General features: G+C 49.8%; 1 protein-coding gene across 2 annotated transcripts; it reads left to right on the top strand.

The window, feature by feature from the left end:
• Positions 1-8025: 8025 nt before the first annotated feature.
• LOC311122124 (KH homology domain-containing protein 4-like) lies at positions 8026-17195 on the top strand. 2 transcript variants are annotated; one of them, XM_084196529.1, is made up of 14 exons: positions 8026-8341; positions 9121-9415; positions 10041-10160; positions 10411-10490; positions 10572-10624; positions 10837-11048; positions 11585-11793; positions 12299-12359; positions 12953-13010; positions 13748-14019; positions 15297-15416; positions 15630-15727; positions 15937-16061; positions 16598-17195. In XM_084196529.1, exons 1-14 carry the CDS (start codon positions 8313-8315, stop codon positions 16738-16740), a joined length of 1875 nt encoding a protein of 624 aa, XP_084052655.1. In that variant the 5' UTR covers positions 8026-8312; the 3' UTR covers positions 16741-17195. The 2 variants fall into 2 exon arrangements, with proteins under 2 accessions (XP_084052655.1, XP_084052656.1); XM_084196530.1 differs by having other exon boundaries at positions 8110-8341; positions 10600-10624.
• Positions 17196-17202: the final 7 nt, after the last annotated feature.

Genomic DNA, 17202 nt, shown 5'->3' on the forward strand with positions numbered 1-17202 from the left:
TGACTCCAACCTAAGTGTATGTAAACTTCCGACTTCAACTGCAGATAATAGGTAGCAGCATTGTCAAAACAAATGGGGGGGTGTCAATGTAAATAGTCCAGGTAGCCATTGATTCATTGTTCAGCAGTCTTATGGCTGGGGTAGAAGCTGTTAAGGAGCCTTTTGGTCATAGACTTGGCACTCCGGTACCGCTTGCCGTGCGGTAGCAGAGAGAACAGTCTATGACTTGGGTGACTGGAGTCTTTGACAATTGTTTGGGCTTTCCTCTGACACCGCCTGGTATAGAGGTCCTGGATGGCAGGAAGCTAGGCCCCAGTGATGTACTGGGCCGTACGCACTACCCTCTGTAGCACCTTACGGTCAGATGCCGATCAGTTGCCATACCAGGTGGTGATGCAACCGGTCAGAATGCTCTCGATGGTGCAGCTGTAGAACTTTTTGAGGATCTGGGGACCCATGCCAAATCTTTTCAGTCTCCTGAGGGGGAAAAGGTGTTGTTGTGCCCTCTTCACGACTGACTTGGTGTGTTTGGACCATGATAGTTTGTTGGTGATGTGGACACCAACTTAATGATGGTATTGGAGTCGTGTTTGGCCAAGTAGTAGTAGGTGAACAGGGAGTATAGGAGAGGACTAAGCACGCACCCCTGAGGGGCCCCAGTGTTGAGGATCAGCGTGGCAGACGTGTTGTTCCCTACCCTTACCACCTGGTGGCGGCCCGTCAGGAAATCTCACATAGGTGTTCCTTTTGTCCAGGTGGGAAAGGGCAGTGTGAAGTGCGATTGAGATTGCGTCATCTGTGGATCTGTTGGGGCGGTATGCGAATTGGAGTGGGTCTAGGGTATTCCGGGATGATGCTGTTGATGTGAGCCATGACCAGCCTTTCAAAGGCTTCATTGCTACTTCATTGCTACCAACGTGAGTGCTACGGGCGGTAATAATGCAGGCAGGTTACCTTCACTTCCTTGTCCACAGGGACTATGGTGGTCTGCTTGAAACATGAAGGTATTACAGACTCGGTCAGGGAGAGGTTGAAAATGTCAGTGAAGACACTTGCCAGTTGGTCCGCGCATGCTTTGAGTACACGTCCTGGTAATCCGTCTGGCCCCCGCGGCTTTGTGAATGTTGACCTGTTTTAAAGGTCTTGCTCACATGGGCTACCAAGAGCGGTATCACACAGTCGTCCGGAACAGCTGGTGCTCAGTGTTGCTTGCCTCGAAGCGAGCATAAAAGGCATTTAGCTCGTCTGGTAGGCTTGTGTCACTGGGCAGCTCGCGGCTGGGTTTCCCTTTGTAGTCGTAATAGTTTTCAAGCCCTGCCACATCCGACGAGCGTCAGAGCCGGTGTAGTAGGATTCTTGATCGTAGATCATCCATTTTGTTTTCCAATGACTGCACGTTGGCCAATAGAACGGATGGTAGTGGAGGTTTACTCACTCGCCTACGAATTCTCAGAAGGCAGCCCGACCCCAAACCACCCCACCCCCACCCCCCTTTTCTACGTCTTTTCATTTTACATTTACATTTTAGTCATTTAGCAGACGCTCTTATCCAGAGCGACTTACAGTTAGTGAGTGCATACATTTTCATTACATTCAAGGACATGGTATGGCGGGGCATGTGAGTGGAGTTCCACAATACATGTGCTGTCACAAAACAAGGTCAGATGAGTACACATTGTACTTCATGCAAATGACGGGGATTTGGGCCCGTTCCCAAGAAAGCAGTATATCCTTCGCATCGGACTTGTTAAAGAAAAAATATGAGTCCAGTTCAAGGTGAGTAATCGCTGTTCTGATGTCCAGAAGTTATTTTCGGTCATAAGAGACGGTAGCAGCAACATTATGTACACAATAAGTTAAAAAATAAGTTACAAACAATGCGAAAAAACGCCCTGCTACCTCATAAGCTGTCTCAATGCCTTCACAAAGCCAGTGAGACAACCTCTGTTTTGAAAGTGGTCTACCTAGTGCAGCCGCACCGTGACACACAAACAACTGAGGCGATGACCTAATCGCTGCTGTGCGCTCGACGTAACACGCCAAAGCGCGTACCGGGCACAGGCGATGGAGCTTTTCCTCACTCCTCTCTCTATGAGGAGGAGGAGAAAAAGCCCACAGCTCCACGGTCTGTGACCTATATGAACTCTTAATAACCTTCGGCACAAATGCCGGGTTAGGACGTAACACTGCTCTGCTCATGTCACCATTGATGGCCAAGCAGTCAGGTCTCGTCGAAAGAGCACACAAATCACTGACCCGCTTAGCTGTAGTCAAAGCGAGCAACAATGCTGTCTTTATAGACAGCATCTTGAGGGGTATTTGATTCAATGGCTCGAACGGCGACTTACATAGCGCTTCGAGTACCAAAGCCAAATCCCACTGAGGAAGCGTGACTCTAGGTGTTGGCCTAAGTCGCCGCGTTCCTAATAGGAAGTGTTTCACTAGAGGGTGGCTACAGACATTGTCTCTGCCAAAACCCTCATGACAAGCTGAAATCGCTGCTGCAAACACTCTAATCGTGGCAGGCGATTTTTGCTTATCAAACATGAGCTGTAGAAAAGAGAGAATACTCTCCACCTGACAGCTCATGGGGTCTACACCTTGTGTGACACACCATCGTGAAAACACGTTCCATCTACTGGCATACATCTTAGAAGTGGAACTGGCACGTGAACCCTGTATGGTCCTGATCACTGCATCAGATAACCCACGGCGCTCTAGCCTGTCCCTCTCAGCAGCCAGGCCTTCAGTGGTTGGCCGATTATGGGCAATTTCCCTATCGTGCCAGCCGCCTGAGACAACGCGTCCCATCGATGTGGAATTGGCCAAGGTGGCGCAATCAACATCTGACTCATCTCCGCAAACCACGGAGCCCCCGGGCGATCGGGCGCTATCAGTATCACTGACAGCCCCCCTGACCTCACCCTGGCTAGCAGTGGGAGAATGCAGGACAGCGGAGGGAATGCATACAGGAGAACTCTCGGCCACGGTTGGTGCGCAAAGGCGTCCCTTCCCAGTGGCGGTTCGTCCTGTTCCCTCAGAGAGAACCACAGAGGACATTGCGCGTTCACGCGTGACGCGAATAGGTCCACCTTGGCTCTCCCGAATTGTTCCCAAATCTGGAGAACAATGTCTGGATGCAGACACCCCTCGTCGTCTCGAGGACCCCCTCTTGACATGAGGTCTGCTCCTACGTTCAAGTAGCCCGGAATATGTGCTGCTCTCAATGAGCGAAGGTGCTCGTGAGCCCACAGCCACAATTCCTCTGCCGCCCGATGGAGAGCAGGAGATCTGACTCCTCCCTGGCGATTTATGTGGGCTACTGTGGTCCGGTTGTCTGACCAGACCAGCACATCGCGACCCCGAAGGGTAGACGCGAAGTGGGTCAGAACCAGTCGAACCGTTTCCAACTCCAGGAGGTTGATGTGACGACCTGATTGAGGCCACACACCTCCTATCGCTTGTGTCTGACATGTCCCTCCCCATCCCGTCAGGGACGCATCCGTGAATACTGGGATGTGAGAGGACACCTTTCCTATCGGGACTCCGTGCGTGAGAACGCGCAAGTTTCTCCAATAGTTTAGGTCTGCACTGAGCGAGAGGGGAACCACCACCAACCGATGACGTTGACGCAATGGGTCTAGTCTTAGTTGGGCGAACCATCGCTGCGTCCTGCGCATATGCAGGAGTCCCAGCGGAACCACAGAGTGCGCTGACGACATGAGACCCAAAAGTGACATGATCGACAGCGCCGTCACCGTGTGATTCGGACGGCACTTCCTTAGGGCTAGCAACAAGGCTACCCTTCGGGGGTCCGAAATTCGAGCCCTCATCCTCACAGTGTCTAGCTGTATTCCCAGGTAGACAATCTGATGAGTGGGCCAGGGCGCGCTCTTTTTCCAATTCACAGCAAACCCCAGACTTGTGAGATGCATCACTGTCTGTGTTGTGTGAGTGATCGCCAGCTCTGCTGACGGGGCGAGAACCAGTAGGTCGTCCAGGTAGGCTAGTAGCCGTATTCCCTGACGACGCAACGGTTCTAATGCCGCCTCCACACACTTGGAAAATGTGTGAGGTGCCAGGGCGTACCCAAATGGCATCCTCGTGTATTCGTACGCCACCCCTTGAAAGGCGAACCGCAGAAACTTCCTGTGACGCGGCTGAACCGGCACATGAAAGTACGCATCCTTTAGGTCTATGCTCGTACAAAAGTCCCCTCTCTGGACACATTCCAGCAGACGTTTTGTCGTTAGCATTCGGAAGGGCCGTTTGGTTATGCTCTCGTTGAGAATGCGTAAATCCAAAATCGGCCTCACTCCCCCCGTCTTTTTGGGCACTAGGAAATAAGGCGAATATAGCCCTTTGTTCCTTTGCTCCCGGGGAACTACTGTCACCGCCTCCTTCGCCAAAAGTTCCGTAATCTCTGTCATCAGAGCGGCCACTTTGTCTGGCGTTTTCATCACTGTCTCCACCACTCCCCTGAACGGGGGTGGGGTCCGGTGGAATTGGAGAGCATAACCCTTCTGCAACGTCTGTTCTAGCCAGCGTGAGAGGGTGCAGCTTCTTCGCCACTGCCAGCAATGCAGAGAAAGTGGCTGGGCGCGAAGCTGTGGTGCATCCAGTAGGAAGGACCTGTATTCCTCTATGGCCCTTACCGCCACTGTTCCCCAACATTGAAGTGGTGGAACAGCCCAAGGTGGGCCTCCCGTGAAAGGGAGAGGAAATGCGTTCTGAGAAAGAAAGAGGAGTAGGGACGTCGGTTAAACCCGTAACCGTCGTATTCCTGCCCTCCTTGAACGCATCGCGGGTCTGAATTGCGCTGACCGAGGCCACAGCCTGCGGCAGGGCACCATCCCCAGCAAGCGATTGCGTCATCTTAGGTGACTGCAATTCGCTATCAGAGCCCTTCACTACAGTACTCCTAGAAGTCTGTAGTATGAGGTCTCTATGAGGTAAAACAAGGCGGCGCCTTGATACCTTCTTAACTTTCACCCTCTGTGTGTGTTCAACTCTGCACCCCTGGTGGGTTGATTCACGCTCAGTGTGGTGAGTACTGGCTCGTTCTGTCAGGGGAGCTGATACTTTGGTTATACCCATAACGCTAGTAATCCTGCCCTCCGTGAACGTAGCATGGGTCTGAATCGCATTAACCGAGACCTTGGTCTGCGATAATGCGCCGTCCCCAGATAGCTGCTGTGTTACAATGCCTGGGGGCGCCGATACTCTGGGCACCTTGGTGACCGCGGTAATCGGGCCCTCCGTGAACGCAGCATGGGTCTGGCTCGTACTAGTGGAGACCTTAGTCTGTGCTAGTGCGCCATCCCCAAATAGCGGCTGCGTCCTCATGTCAGAATCTGACCGGGACTGCTGCCTTCTATGTAAAGCACTTCTTATACGTGAAGTGTGATGTGACGACCTGATTGAGGTCTTCTGGATACCTACTCTTAGTGCCTGTTCAGCAACACACCCTCGGTGGGCTGAACGGCTCTTAGAGTGGTAAGGAAGAGAGGGTGAGATTTGAACGCTCTCGGACGTATTATGGAAAAGAGGCTCTTTTTTGACAAAGTCAGGTGGAGCCAACTCTTTATTAAACACATCAACAAAGGCATTTACATCAACACCCGTCCCTTCAACCGAAGGGTGGGGGGGAACAGTGGGCACGTTCGACACCATCGATGCGTCCTCCATCCTCTCCCCCGCGTCCCGTCACGTACGCCTCCTCTTGCCTCCCTTGGAGGGCCAGGTCGGCGTCCTCGTCACCTCCCTCGCCGGCTGTAGTGGGGCTACCGTAGCTGCTGGGAGGGCCGAGCCCGCTCCCTTGCTGCTCGTGGCCGCCGGGTGACGCCGATTACGCCGCCTCGTCGTAGACCCCGGTCTACTTAGAGGGGCGGAGGTAGATGGCCTTTGGGGAGGAGGGGGGCCGAGTCGTCCTGCCAACGGCAGGTGCTTGGCCAGCTGCTTCTTCTCCTCCTCTAACTTTGAAAAACGCTCCGTCGCCTCTTTGACTGCGACCCCAAAGAGGCCGTCGTCAGAGAGGGGGGCGTTCAAGAGAGACGTCCTGTCTGCCTCTTTCATGGAAGTCAATGACAACCAGAGGTGTCGTTCCCCGACCACCGAAGTGGCCATGGATCTCCCCGTGCAGACTGCGGACGCCTGTGTAAGGTGGAGTATGGCGCCAGAAATTCTGGACGCCTCCTCCACCTCCTCCGGTGCCATCTCTGTCTTACCCGTGGTTAAACGGGACAGAGAGGCCGCCAAGAGGGCAATGTTGTTAGCTGCTGCTACAGCTTGGGCTCCCAACCCAAAATACTTCTCTAACAGCGACGCTGTGAGTCGGTCCTTCTGGGATGGCAACGTGGCCTTCTTGGAAGAGGGCCAAGGACTCGAACCCGGTACGAGATACGCCGCCATGGCGCTCTCTAACCTGGGGATTCCCTGACCCTGAAACCTTCCTTCCACTCTCGTGAATGGGAGATACGCTTTTACAGGCGAACGCGCCGCTAAAGGTGCCTCCCACGAGCCCTCAACGTACCTAGCCAAAGAAGGCATGGCAGGAGCCACTGGCTCTGCCGCCTTCCTTGGCCTGGAATAAGGACCGCCCTCCATCATATCAACCTCCGGTGCGGAGGGAAGAGGGGGCAGCCTTATTGCCAGCCGTTGAGCAGCTCTCTCAATGAGACCCGGAAAATCCGCTCTCAGAGAGGCTGCAGCGAAAGAGAGAGCTTCTGATCTCTCAGAGCTCGTATCCCCTTCGCTATAGGGACTACAAGCCCTCTCGCTCTCCAAAGGAAAGGGGGGCTTGAAAGTATGAGGGACGGGGTCCGACTGTTCCATTGGAATGCCAGACCCTTCCTCAAAATCCCTATCTTCCCCCAAGTCTGCGCCGTCGGACGACGCCTCTGAAGCAGAGGCTAGTATCGACAACACATCCTCAAGGGGGATGTCCTCCCTGAAAAACGCCCAACGCTGCTTCCTCTCCTTTAAAGAAAGGAGGGCGCAGGAGGCGCAATTCGGGGGACTGCAGACGCCTTCCTTGGCGTGCTGGGATCCCAAACACACGAAACATAGGTCGTGGTGGTCACCGGCCGCCATGGAAGTGCATCTGCACTGAGCTCTGAAAATAGCTTTTGGGGGTGGAAAATCTCCCGGTGTGCTCATTTAGACGACGTTGATGACTGGAATATCAACAGCGTTTTTTCGTCCTGAGTCTTCGTGCTTCGTCTCTTCTTGGCTCTTCAGTCTAGTCATCCAGTCGCTGAAGAAAAAGGGAGGCTGAGTGAGGGGAGGCATCCCCTCTTATAGGGACACCTGTACTCCTATTGGCTGTAGGTGTGTGCATAATTTTGTCTCAGGCTGCTGCTGCCTTAGGGCAGAGGGTAAACCACTAGGAGCAGAGCTCCCCTATGGGGCGGAGCTCCACGATATAGAACCATCCTCAGTTTTCTCCCACCACAGCCATTGAACTCTGTAGCCATTTTTTAATTACCAATGGCCTCATGGTGACATCCCTAAGCCGTTTCCTTCCTGTCCTGCAGCTCAGTTCAGAAGGAGGACTGCATCTTTGATGGTTTAATACATAATCCGCAGCATCATTATTAACTTGACCATGCTTAAAGATATATTCAATGTCTGATTTGTTATTGTTACACATCTATCAATCACTGCCCTTCTTTATGAGGCTTTTGAAAAGCTCCCTGGTCTTTGTAGTTTAATCTGTGCTTGAAATTCAACACTTCACTGAGGGGCCTTACATATGTTGCATCTATGGGTGACAGAGGAAGGGGTAGTCATTCAGAAATCATGTCAACCCCTGTTATTTCACAGAGTGAGACCATATAATGTATTACGTGATTTGTTAAGCCAAATTGTACTTCTGAACTAATTTAGGCTTGCCTAAACAACCAGGGTAAATACTTATGCAACACATATATTTGAGTTATTTCATTTAATTTAAAAAAAATTAACAAACGTGCAATGCACTTTCCAAACTGTGAAAGGCAACAGCGTCTAATCTGCCGGAAAGCCACACGAAGAAGAAGGATTTGTCATCTTTTCATTGACTTTGCTCTGGTGTTATGCAGATGAGGGCAGTGTGAAATCCCGAGACGCTTTTATTACGAGCGTGACGAAACCCGGACTGCCCTGTACTACAACGTTGGCAAGGAAACCCGGACTGCCCTGTACTACAACGTTGGCAAGGAAACCGCCTTTACGACCGGACCCGAGTCCTGTGGAATGACGACTCTGGACGACTGCAACGCTGAGTAGCTAGCTAGGACACAAATTCCTCTGCAAATTGAACTGTGCTAGTTATGTCTTCTGGGATGACTGGGCAGACACCGTAAGTTACACTTTTTATTTAGTACCATTTACTTTTATATTTTGGATAAGAAAACGAATTTTAGTTTCGTGCTAACATGTTAGGTAAGTTAGCTACCTACAATCATGTTAGCGGCGATTGCTGGTTTTATTGCTAGCTAGCTAGGTAACGTTCTTATTCCATTGCATTAAAGTACAATTCGTTATAACTAGAATATTTTGTCAAAGTTTATCCTAAATTGATGACCATGCCACGGTCGTAGATTCTTGTTTTTATCATAGCAGTAAAGTTGATCCGTGCTAACGTGGCTAGACGTTAGCGGTATGCTAATTGAGCTAACGTTAACTAGCTAGTTAGCAACACCGGTTTCTGGTTAAGTTTCCTTGTCTAACGTTAGCTAGCCACCTAACATATCACTAGTTCGTGGAGGGTCAAGAAAGCGGTCTCTCTAAAGTTGTGGTTACCTGCTGATACTACCCTCCAAGATAAATTATTTGTAGAGGAACAGGCCAGAACAGTTTTCAAGTGAATGCCGAGGCCTACTAACCCTACGAACACTAATGTTGGCAAGCATCGGCGCATTCGCGACTAGTGTTATGCTAAATAGCTTGCAAACACAAGCTAGCCCTCGAATCCCGCCCTGCAAAATTGTCTTGAGTTAGATGAAAAGATAGCCAACCAGGCAAATTAGTCCCTAACTGTTGGATATGATATGGAATGCGTCCCAGTTCAGTTATTGTTGCAAGCCACTTGATGTTGAATTAAATGTCTCTCATTTCTCCCCATCATAATGTATCCAGGTGCCTAACCAGTAGCAGCAGATGGGATCAGCCTGCTCAGCCCAAAACGAGGGTAGACGTCGAGCAAGGCTTCGCATCCTCTGTGGCGACCGCCCAGACCTGCACATCGGCCCCTACGACCCCTCAATCAGCCCAGTACCCTGTAGCCGGTCCACTGGTGCCCCAGACCTTGCAGGGGGACATGCCAGCAGCACAGGGGGGAGGCGTGGAGATGGCTGCGGCTATGGCTGCTAAGATCAATGCTATGCTGATGGCCAAGGGAAAACTGATGGTTCCTCCGCCACTACCTGGCAAGGTGAGAGGGAAAGGGTTAATGTAACTTTCTCTTACTCAGTCCTGGTCCTGAGGAACCACTGTGTAGGCTTTTCATCCAGTCCTAAGGGTCACATGGCCAGTCATAAGAGGCACAAGCCACAGACTAGAATGGTTTCCATTGGTGGTGCTACTTGTCTCTGAGAACAGAGAGAGTGATTGTCATTATTTTCAACCACATAATATAATGTAGCCATGTCCCATATCTGGAGGTAGTAGAAGGTGAGGCCAGTTGAGACCATGTGGCCTTCACTGATACCCACCTCCTAGAGTAACCCAGCAGAGAGAACCACCCTGGTCTACAGACACGCCACGGTTACTGCTGCTGCTCACAACACTATTCTCAAGGCAGTCTCTCTAACTCAGTGCTGGTCCTTCTGCACGCTGTGAGTCCCGGCTTTTGTTCCAGCCAGTACTAACCAATCAGATTCAACCAAATAGGGGCTTTAGTAGTCCGCTAGACCAGAACTAAAGCCTGGACCATTGGTGGCTTCCCAGGAGGGTCAAACACTGACGTAACTTCATGATATTGTATGATCACCATGACTAGTTATTTAGTGTTTGTATGTTGAGTCATATGAAAAGTGTTGCCCATGTCTTGCCCACAGATCCCTCCATGTATGCCAGCTGCCAGTGGTGGAGACGAGACTGTGGTGACAGAGGTGGACATCAACGATGTGCCCATCAACAGCAGAAACCTGCTCACCAAAGGAAAAACACAGGAAGAGGTAAAAAGACCTGAGTCTTCATCGCATCTCTCCACTTAGCGCCTTCTTAAAATGCACTGGAGAAAGCCTGAGGAGAGGGACCTTGGCCCTTTCCTCCAATATGAATGAAAAGGAGGTGGACACCATCAAAGCCTGAATCACAACCCTTTCTGTATAATATATATCTAATATATTCAATTTAGACGACGTGTACATACATTTTATGTATTGGTGGCCCCAACTAATACTGAAAGGGTTCTCTTTGTTTCAGATTCGTCAGTTCAGCGGTGCAGTAGTCTCAACCAGAGGCCACTACATGACCAGTGCAGAGAAGTCCCATGGAAAAGGAGTGTATGTATGCAGTTGATGTTACTGTGTGTATCTGCAGTTGACTCTGACCATGTGGAGTTCTAACCGACTCTTCTTATTTAGAGAAAGGCCTTTGTATTTGCACGTCCAGGGAAAGAGCCAAGAGGAGGTCAATAGTAAGTAGAATCTCTATAACCCTCCCGTCTACATTTGTGATAGATACTTTATTGTCCTCAGATCCTGTAAATTACACCACGTGGTCATGACCACCCATCTCAGAAGATTACGTGGGTTGGTGTGGTTGACTGGCCGTTGTTTTTCTCAGTATATTATCCTCATATTTCCCCCATTGACCCTTTGTCTATGTATTCCCTGTGTTGTCTTCCAGAGGCAGTGCTGAGGATAAAGGAGATCATCTCTGAGGATGTGTTGAGGACAGCTGCAGCGTTAGGATCCCAGCTGAGACCCGTCATACCCCCCCTGCCTCTCTACCCCCAGGCCCCTCGCCCCATGGCTGCCCTCCATCCACACCTGCCCAGGATGCCTAGTGTCAACCCTCCCTTGCCACACGGACACCGGCCTGCCGCGCCACACCAAGGGGTAGGTACAGGGGTCCCTGGTCCTCACAGAATTGTTTTCCCTGGAAGGTTTTTAAGAAATCCTGCTTGGAGGATTCCCTCCCGATTCTGGGAATCCTCTAACTGGGATTTCAACCAAAAAAAAAACGTAGGAACTTTGTGTTTTTCGCAATTTTGCGGGAGGGAAACGTGTTTTCAGTTTGCAATCTGGCCCATGTCCCATATCTGGAGGTAGTAGAAGGTGAGGCCAGTTGAGACCATGTGGCCTTCACTGATACCCACCTCCTAGAGTAACCCAGCAGAGAGAACCACCCTGGTCTACAGACACGCCACGGTTACTGCTGCTGCTCACAACACTATTCTCAAGGTAGTCATTTAGATGGATTAAAGGGAGAGCACTCGGTAGTTCACCAATTTACCAGCTCCATACTCTAGTGCTTTCTGTTATCCCATAAGATGAAGTATGTTTGTAATGTGGTGGTTGAACTATCCCTTTAACAATGTATTGACCTTGACACAGGACTCATCCATATGTAACTCTCATCTCTCCCTCTCAAGAGTTTTGTGCACGTCAAGATCTTTGTGGGTCTGGACCAGGCCCTGCCCTCGTTTAATGTGAATGAGAAGGTGGAGGGTCCCGGGGGCATGTACCTGGCCCACATCCAGACCGAGACGGGAGCCAGAGTGTTCCTCAGGGGGAAAGGCTCGGGGTACATAGAACAGGCCTCACGACGGGAGTCCTTCGAACCACTCTACGTCTACATCAGGTAAGATTTTATTTTTTATTTCAGGGTCATACGCCGTTATCGGCCCAGCCTACATGGGCTTAAAAAAAAACTTTATAAGAATCATGAAAGTTGCCATAGCAACTATACTATCAATATACACCAACCTGTGATGAGTACAGAAGCCATGTGAACTATTTGGAGGTTAAAGAAGGTGAAACTATTGAAGTGTATAGTTGTCACTGATACCCACCTCCTATAGGAAACAGTAGCGTGAACCACCTGACCTCCAGACATAGGTTTACAGTGCTCTGCACCTACTCACAACCAGAACCAGTACAGATTTAACCGTTCAATTCTCCCTCTCACTCACTCGTATGCATTCAGAAGACTGCTCACCACACGTTGGCTAGCTATCAGTCGTGCTGCTCTCTCGTAGATGTTAGGTGAACCTTCTGTTCGTCTCGTAGTGTCTGAAAGAGTTTCTTTCCTGCTGTGGTGGTTATCGGTTTCATCCCATTTCAACACTGTTGTCTTTTTCTTGTAGCCACCCCTACTCCACAGGGCTGGAAGCTGCAAAGAAACTCACAGAGAGCCTGTTGGAAACTGTAAGTCAACAGTGTTTTCCCCACTGACACTCAGCAAGGAAAGCAGACACTGTAGATGAGAGCGAGTGCTGAATGAGTCCAATGTACATGATTTACGTTTATTTGAACTGGGTCGTGTTCATTTGGCACCAAACAGAAGAGAACTGACTGAAACAAGGAGGTGACTACCTGGACTCATTTGTTTCCCGTTGCAAAACGTTTTCCGTTTGCGTGCCATAATGAACACGCCCAATGATGGAGGTTAAAGAAGGTGAAACTATTGAAGTGTATAGTTGTCACTGATACCCACCTCCTATAGGAAACAGTAGCGTAAACCACCTGACCTCCAGACATTGGTCTACAGTGCTCTGCACCTACTCACAACCAGAACCAGTACAGATTTAACCGTTCAATTCTCTACCACGCTCTACAACTCACTTTGTGTTTTTAAACCATGCATGTTGTGGGACTAAAAGTGTCTTGTTGATATACTTGCTTATCTGAGACCTTTTTCCACAGGATTTCTTCCTCTGCTTCCTCTAAACATGATTAACCTCCCTTTTGTAAGGATTCAGTGTTCTCATCCTGTTCCCTCTCGCCTGTCTGTTGTACAGGTGAGAGCTGAACATACCCGCATGGTCTCCATCTACACAGCCACCGGCTCCACCCAACGTAAGTCTCCTCTCTCTCTCTCTCTCTCTCACACACCAGAACTAACACTAAGTAACTGAAATACCACAGTCATAGGACCTGGGCCCGTATTCATAAAGCACCTTGGAGGAAGAGCGCTGATCTAGGATCAGCTTTGGATTTGAATGGACAAGGGGGGACCTGATCCCAGATCAGCACTCTTACTCTGAGACATTTTTATGAATATGGGCCCAGGAGTTCAGGTGAAATAACCAGCCAGGCCTGGGTTTTCCTGATCAGGTGAAATAACCAGCCAGGCCTGGGTTTTCCTGATCAGGTGAAATAACCAGCCAGGCCCGGGTTTTCCTGGTCAGGTTAAATAACCAGCCAGGCCCGGGTTTTCCTGGTCAGGTTTAAATAACCAGCCAGGCCCGGGTTTTCCTGGTCAGGGTAAATAACCAGCCAGGCCCGGGTTTTCCTGGTCAGGGTAAATAACCAGCCAGGCCCGGGTTTTCCTGGTCAGGTTTCGTGGACAGAGAAACTTCTGGCCCTACTCATTTACTTGAATATAATAGAATGGCCTGAATGTTTCCCTTCTAGTAAATCAATTCCTATGTTTGCTTAAACCACAGACACTACTAGCTCCTGTCATAAATGAATCTCTTTCTGTCTCTAGTGGCACAACAACAAACAGAACAGACAGTCAACAACCCTGTCTGTGAATGACCCCTTCTTCCAATCACATCCATTAACCCTGATCTCCTATACTTCCCTTTCAGCATACCCAGCTCATGGATACCCAGCTAATAGCACTTACTCTAGCCAGGGCTGGGGCAGCAGCAGTGGTTACCCAGGGTGTAACGGGCTGGGGCTGGCTGGGGGCTATGCTGCCTCTACCAGCTACCCCACACCGCCAGGACCCGCTGGCTATTGGACTAGTGCTGCTAGTGGTCAGCCCAGTCAATCTAACCTGTCGACAAACCCTCCATCTTCTCAGGCTATGGTTCAGTATCCTGTCTGTCCCAGGAAGACACACCCATACCTATTACAGGTACGTAGTGGCTAGGAAACCATACCGTTACCTAGTACAGGTACGTAGTGGCTAGGAAACCATACCGTTACCTAGTACAGGTACGTAGTGGCTAGGAAACCATGCCGTTACCTATTACAGGTACGTAGTGGCTAGGAAACCATACCGTTACCTAGTACAGGTACGTAGTGGCTAGAAACCATACCGTTACCTAGTACAGGTACGTAGTGGCTAGGAAACCATACCGTTACCTATTACAGGTACGTAGTGGCTAGGAAACCATACCGTTACCTAGTACAGGTACATAGTGGCTAGGAAACCATACCTCTACCTAGTACAGGTACGTAGTGGCTAGGAAACCATACCGTTACCTAGTACAGGTACGTAGTGGCTAGGAAACCATACCGTTACCTAGTACAGGTACATAGTGGCTAGGAAACCATACCGTTACCTAGTACAGGTACGTAGTGGCTAGGAAACCATACCGTTACCTAGTACAGGTACGTAGTGGCTAGGAAACCATACCGTTACCTATTACAGGTACGTAGTGGCTAGGAAACCATACCTCTACCTAGTACAGGTACGTAGTGGCTAGGAAACCATACCTCTACCTAGTACAGGTACGTAGTGGCTAGGAAACCATACCGTTACCTATTACAGGTACGTAGTGGCTAGGAAACCATACCTCTACCTAGTACAGGTACGTAGTGGCTAGGAAACCATACCGTTACCTAGTACAGGTACGTAGTGGCTAGGAAACCATACCGTTACCTAGTACAGGTATGGATTGGGAAGGTTACAGGAACATGGGTGGGCTTTCCAAATAGGATTCAGGGCAGGGATCACAGTAGTTTAGAACAGACAACACCATGACACCCATAAGAATGCAACAAAAATAGGTTTATCACCTGAAAATCAGTTTCTAAACTGAAGTCCTATGTCTGTATCAGTTTCATTAGTTAGCCAGGAGATGAAGTTGTACACCATTGTAAGGGCAGGACTAACCAGATGTATTGATGAAGGTGTACACCATTGTAAGGGCAGGACTAACCAGATGTATTGATGAAGGTGTACACCATTGTAAGGGCAGGACTAACCAGATGTATTGATGAAGGTGTACACCATTGTAAGGGCAGGACTAACCAGATGTATTGATGAAGGTGTACACCATTGTAAGGGCAGGACTAACCAGATGTATTGATGAAGGTGTACACCATTGTAAGGGCAGGACTAACCAGATGTATTGATGACCCTGGGATTAGACTAACTGTTGTTTGGGTTTGACCTTGGTGTCTCAGGACCCTGGGTGCAGTGACCAGACGGAGACTGACCTGTCGTCATCCAGCTCAACTCGGACAGGAACAGGAAGTCCTAAACGACGCTTCCAGGAAAAGACTGAGGATGAGCAGGCCTCTCGGGTGAGACGGAGCTGAAACTGCTGAAATATGCAACGAGAGAGGTTTTAAAGAGAACGGCTTGTCAACTGCTAAACAAAATCAAGGCTGTCACCAACCCAAATATGTTAGCTCAGTGCTTACTCGCAAGTGCAGAAAGTGTGTTTTGTTTTTAACAATTCCAACAGTGCTCTGTGGCCTTCTGCTAACAGTCCTTCCTGTCTGTCCATCTCTCAGCCTGCCAGCAGCTCACCCGAGGCCCCGGTGAGAGAGAAGTCTCCCCCTCTACCTTCAGCAGCTCTGAGAGAGGAAGAGCGAGGACAAGGAGCTGAAAGGTTTCTAAATAGTTCTCTGCTCTAAATCTTTGGTTTTGTTTTGCCCAGAATGTTGCAGCCACCGTGTTCAAAAGGTCACATGGGGGGGGGGGGCAGTTACACGTTCAGACAGTTTTGGGTTGTTTTCTTACATTTTGCACCTACTGAACACGCCCCTAAAATGAAGCCTCTGATGTTTCTCCACCCTGTGCCTTTGTCTCTGTCTGTAGGATGTTGATGCCACCTCCTCTCCCTGTGTTTCTGGCCCCCGGCCCTGTGGCACGCAAGAGACCCAGAGAGACGGCAGTACCAGTGGTCCCACCCAGTCTACCAACCAGCACCCCCGCATCACAGGGTACGCGTCTTACTGGGAACATACTTCACTGTACTTGATGCCTGAATGGGCAGACATTTTAACCATGATGAAGTTGAGTGGTGTTTTTCGACGATTTCTTCTCCCCTCAGTAGTGGAGTAATGGAGGCAGACAGACCTGTCTGAGCTCCTCTGTGATTGGCTGAGCCGTGCTAACTGTCACTCCCTGTATGTGTTCTTTGTCTTCCCCTTGTGTTCTCTCTCCACATGTCTCCTGGACCCGCTGCTACCTAACATGGATCTATCTCATCTGGTGTCTGTCTGATCTCTCTGCTCTGACTGGCTGTGGATCAATCCAACCAACTCAAACATGGGCTGGGCTCCTCTCTTGTTTTGCCCTCTCTCCATCTCGCTCTCTTTCTGTTCTCTCTCTGTCTTTGTCTCTCTCTCTCTCCCTGTCTCTCTCTCTCTCTCCCTGTCTCTCTCTCTCCCTCTGTCCCTCTCTCTCTCCCTGTCTCTCTCTCTCCCTCTGTCCCTCTCTCTCTCCCTGTCTGTCTGTCTGTCTTTGTTCTCCTCAGATTCTCCCCAGGAGGTGATTGTGAAGAAGATAAAGGTAGTGGAGAAACCTTCAGGTTTAGTGCCCTACGGAGGTGGGGTAATGGACACTTCATGCCTAGTACCCTACGGTGGGGACTCTTCTGATGAGGGAGAGGACTCCTAGCAGTAAGACGGCTAACTCATACCCCCCCATCCCACTACCCTTCCCAAGTCCCATCAACCCCACCCTAAAGTGTCCTCATTCCACTTAGATGCTGGGGTTGCAGTGATCAGTGTTCAGCCCAAGTCTAGCTAGCGCTGTTATTACCATCATCGACTGCTGTACTGTGGGACCTTGAACAGAGCATCGCACTGCTACAGCCCTGCCCCCAAAAACAAAGGAATGCTACTTTATGTTATTATAAATATTAAAGATTAACGACAGTTTTCATTTGAAAGGGTCCTTTTTATTTCAAATCTGAAAAAGCATATGTGGTTGTCCATCTACGACAGAGCCTGCGCTACGACCGAATTCTTCAACCTGCTTTACACCAATTCACTGATTATTATGTTGTATATAATGGAAAATGGTGTGAATCTGTTCCCATGGAATACTGTAATAAATGGATTTGGAAACAGCCTTCAT

The sequence above is a fragment of the Coregonus lavaretus genome, assembly GCF_964263955.1.
Source record: "Coregonus lavaretus genome assembly, contig: HAP1_SCAFFOLD_1225, whole genome shotgun sequence".
Lineage (NCBI taxonomy): Eukaryota > Metazoa > Chordata > Actinopteri > Salmoniformes > Salmonidae > Coregonus > Coregonus lavaretus.

What these genes read in the sequence shown, in the direction of transcription:
- LOC311122124 (XM_084196529.1), top strand. Translation starts at nt 8,313, where the DNA reads ATGTCTTCTGGGATGACTGGGCAGACACC. An exon ending in CTCCGCCACTACCTGGCAAG is followed by an intron (nt 9,416 to 10,040) that starts GTGAGAGGGAAA and finishes TCTTGCCCACAG; the next exon opens with ATCCCTCCATGTATGCCAGC. An exon ending in CTGCCGCGCCACACCAAGGG is followed by an intron (nt 11,049 to 11,584) that starts GTAGGTACAGGG and finishes CTCCCTCTCAAG; the next exon opens with AGTTTTGTGCACGTCAAGAT.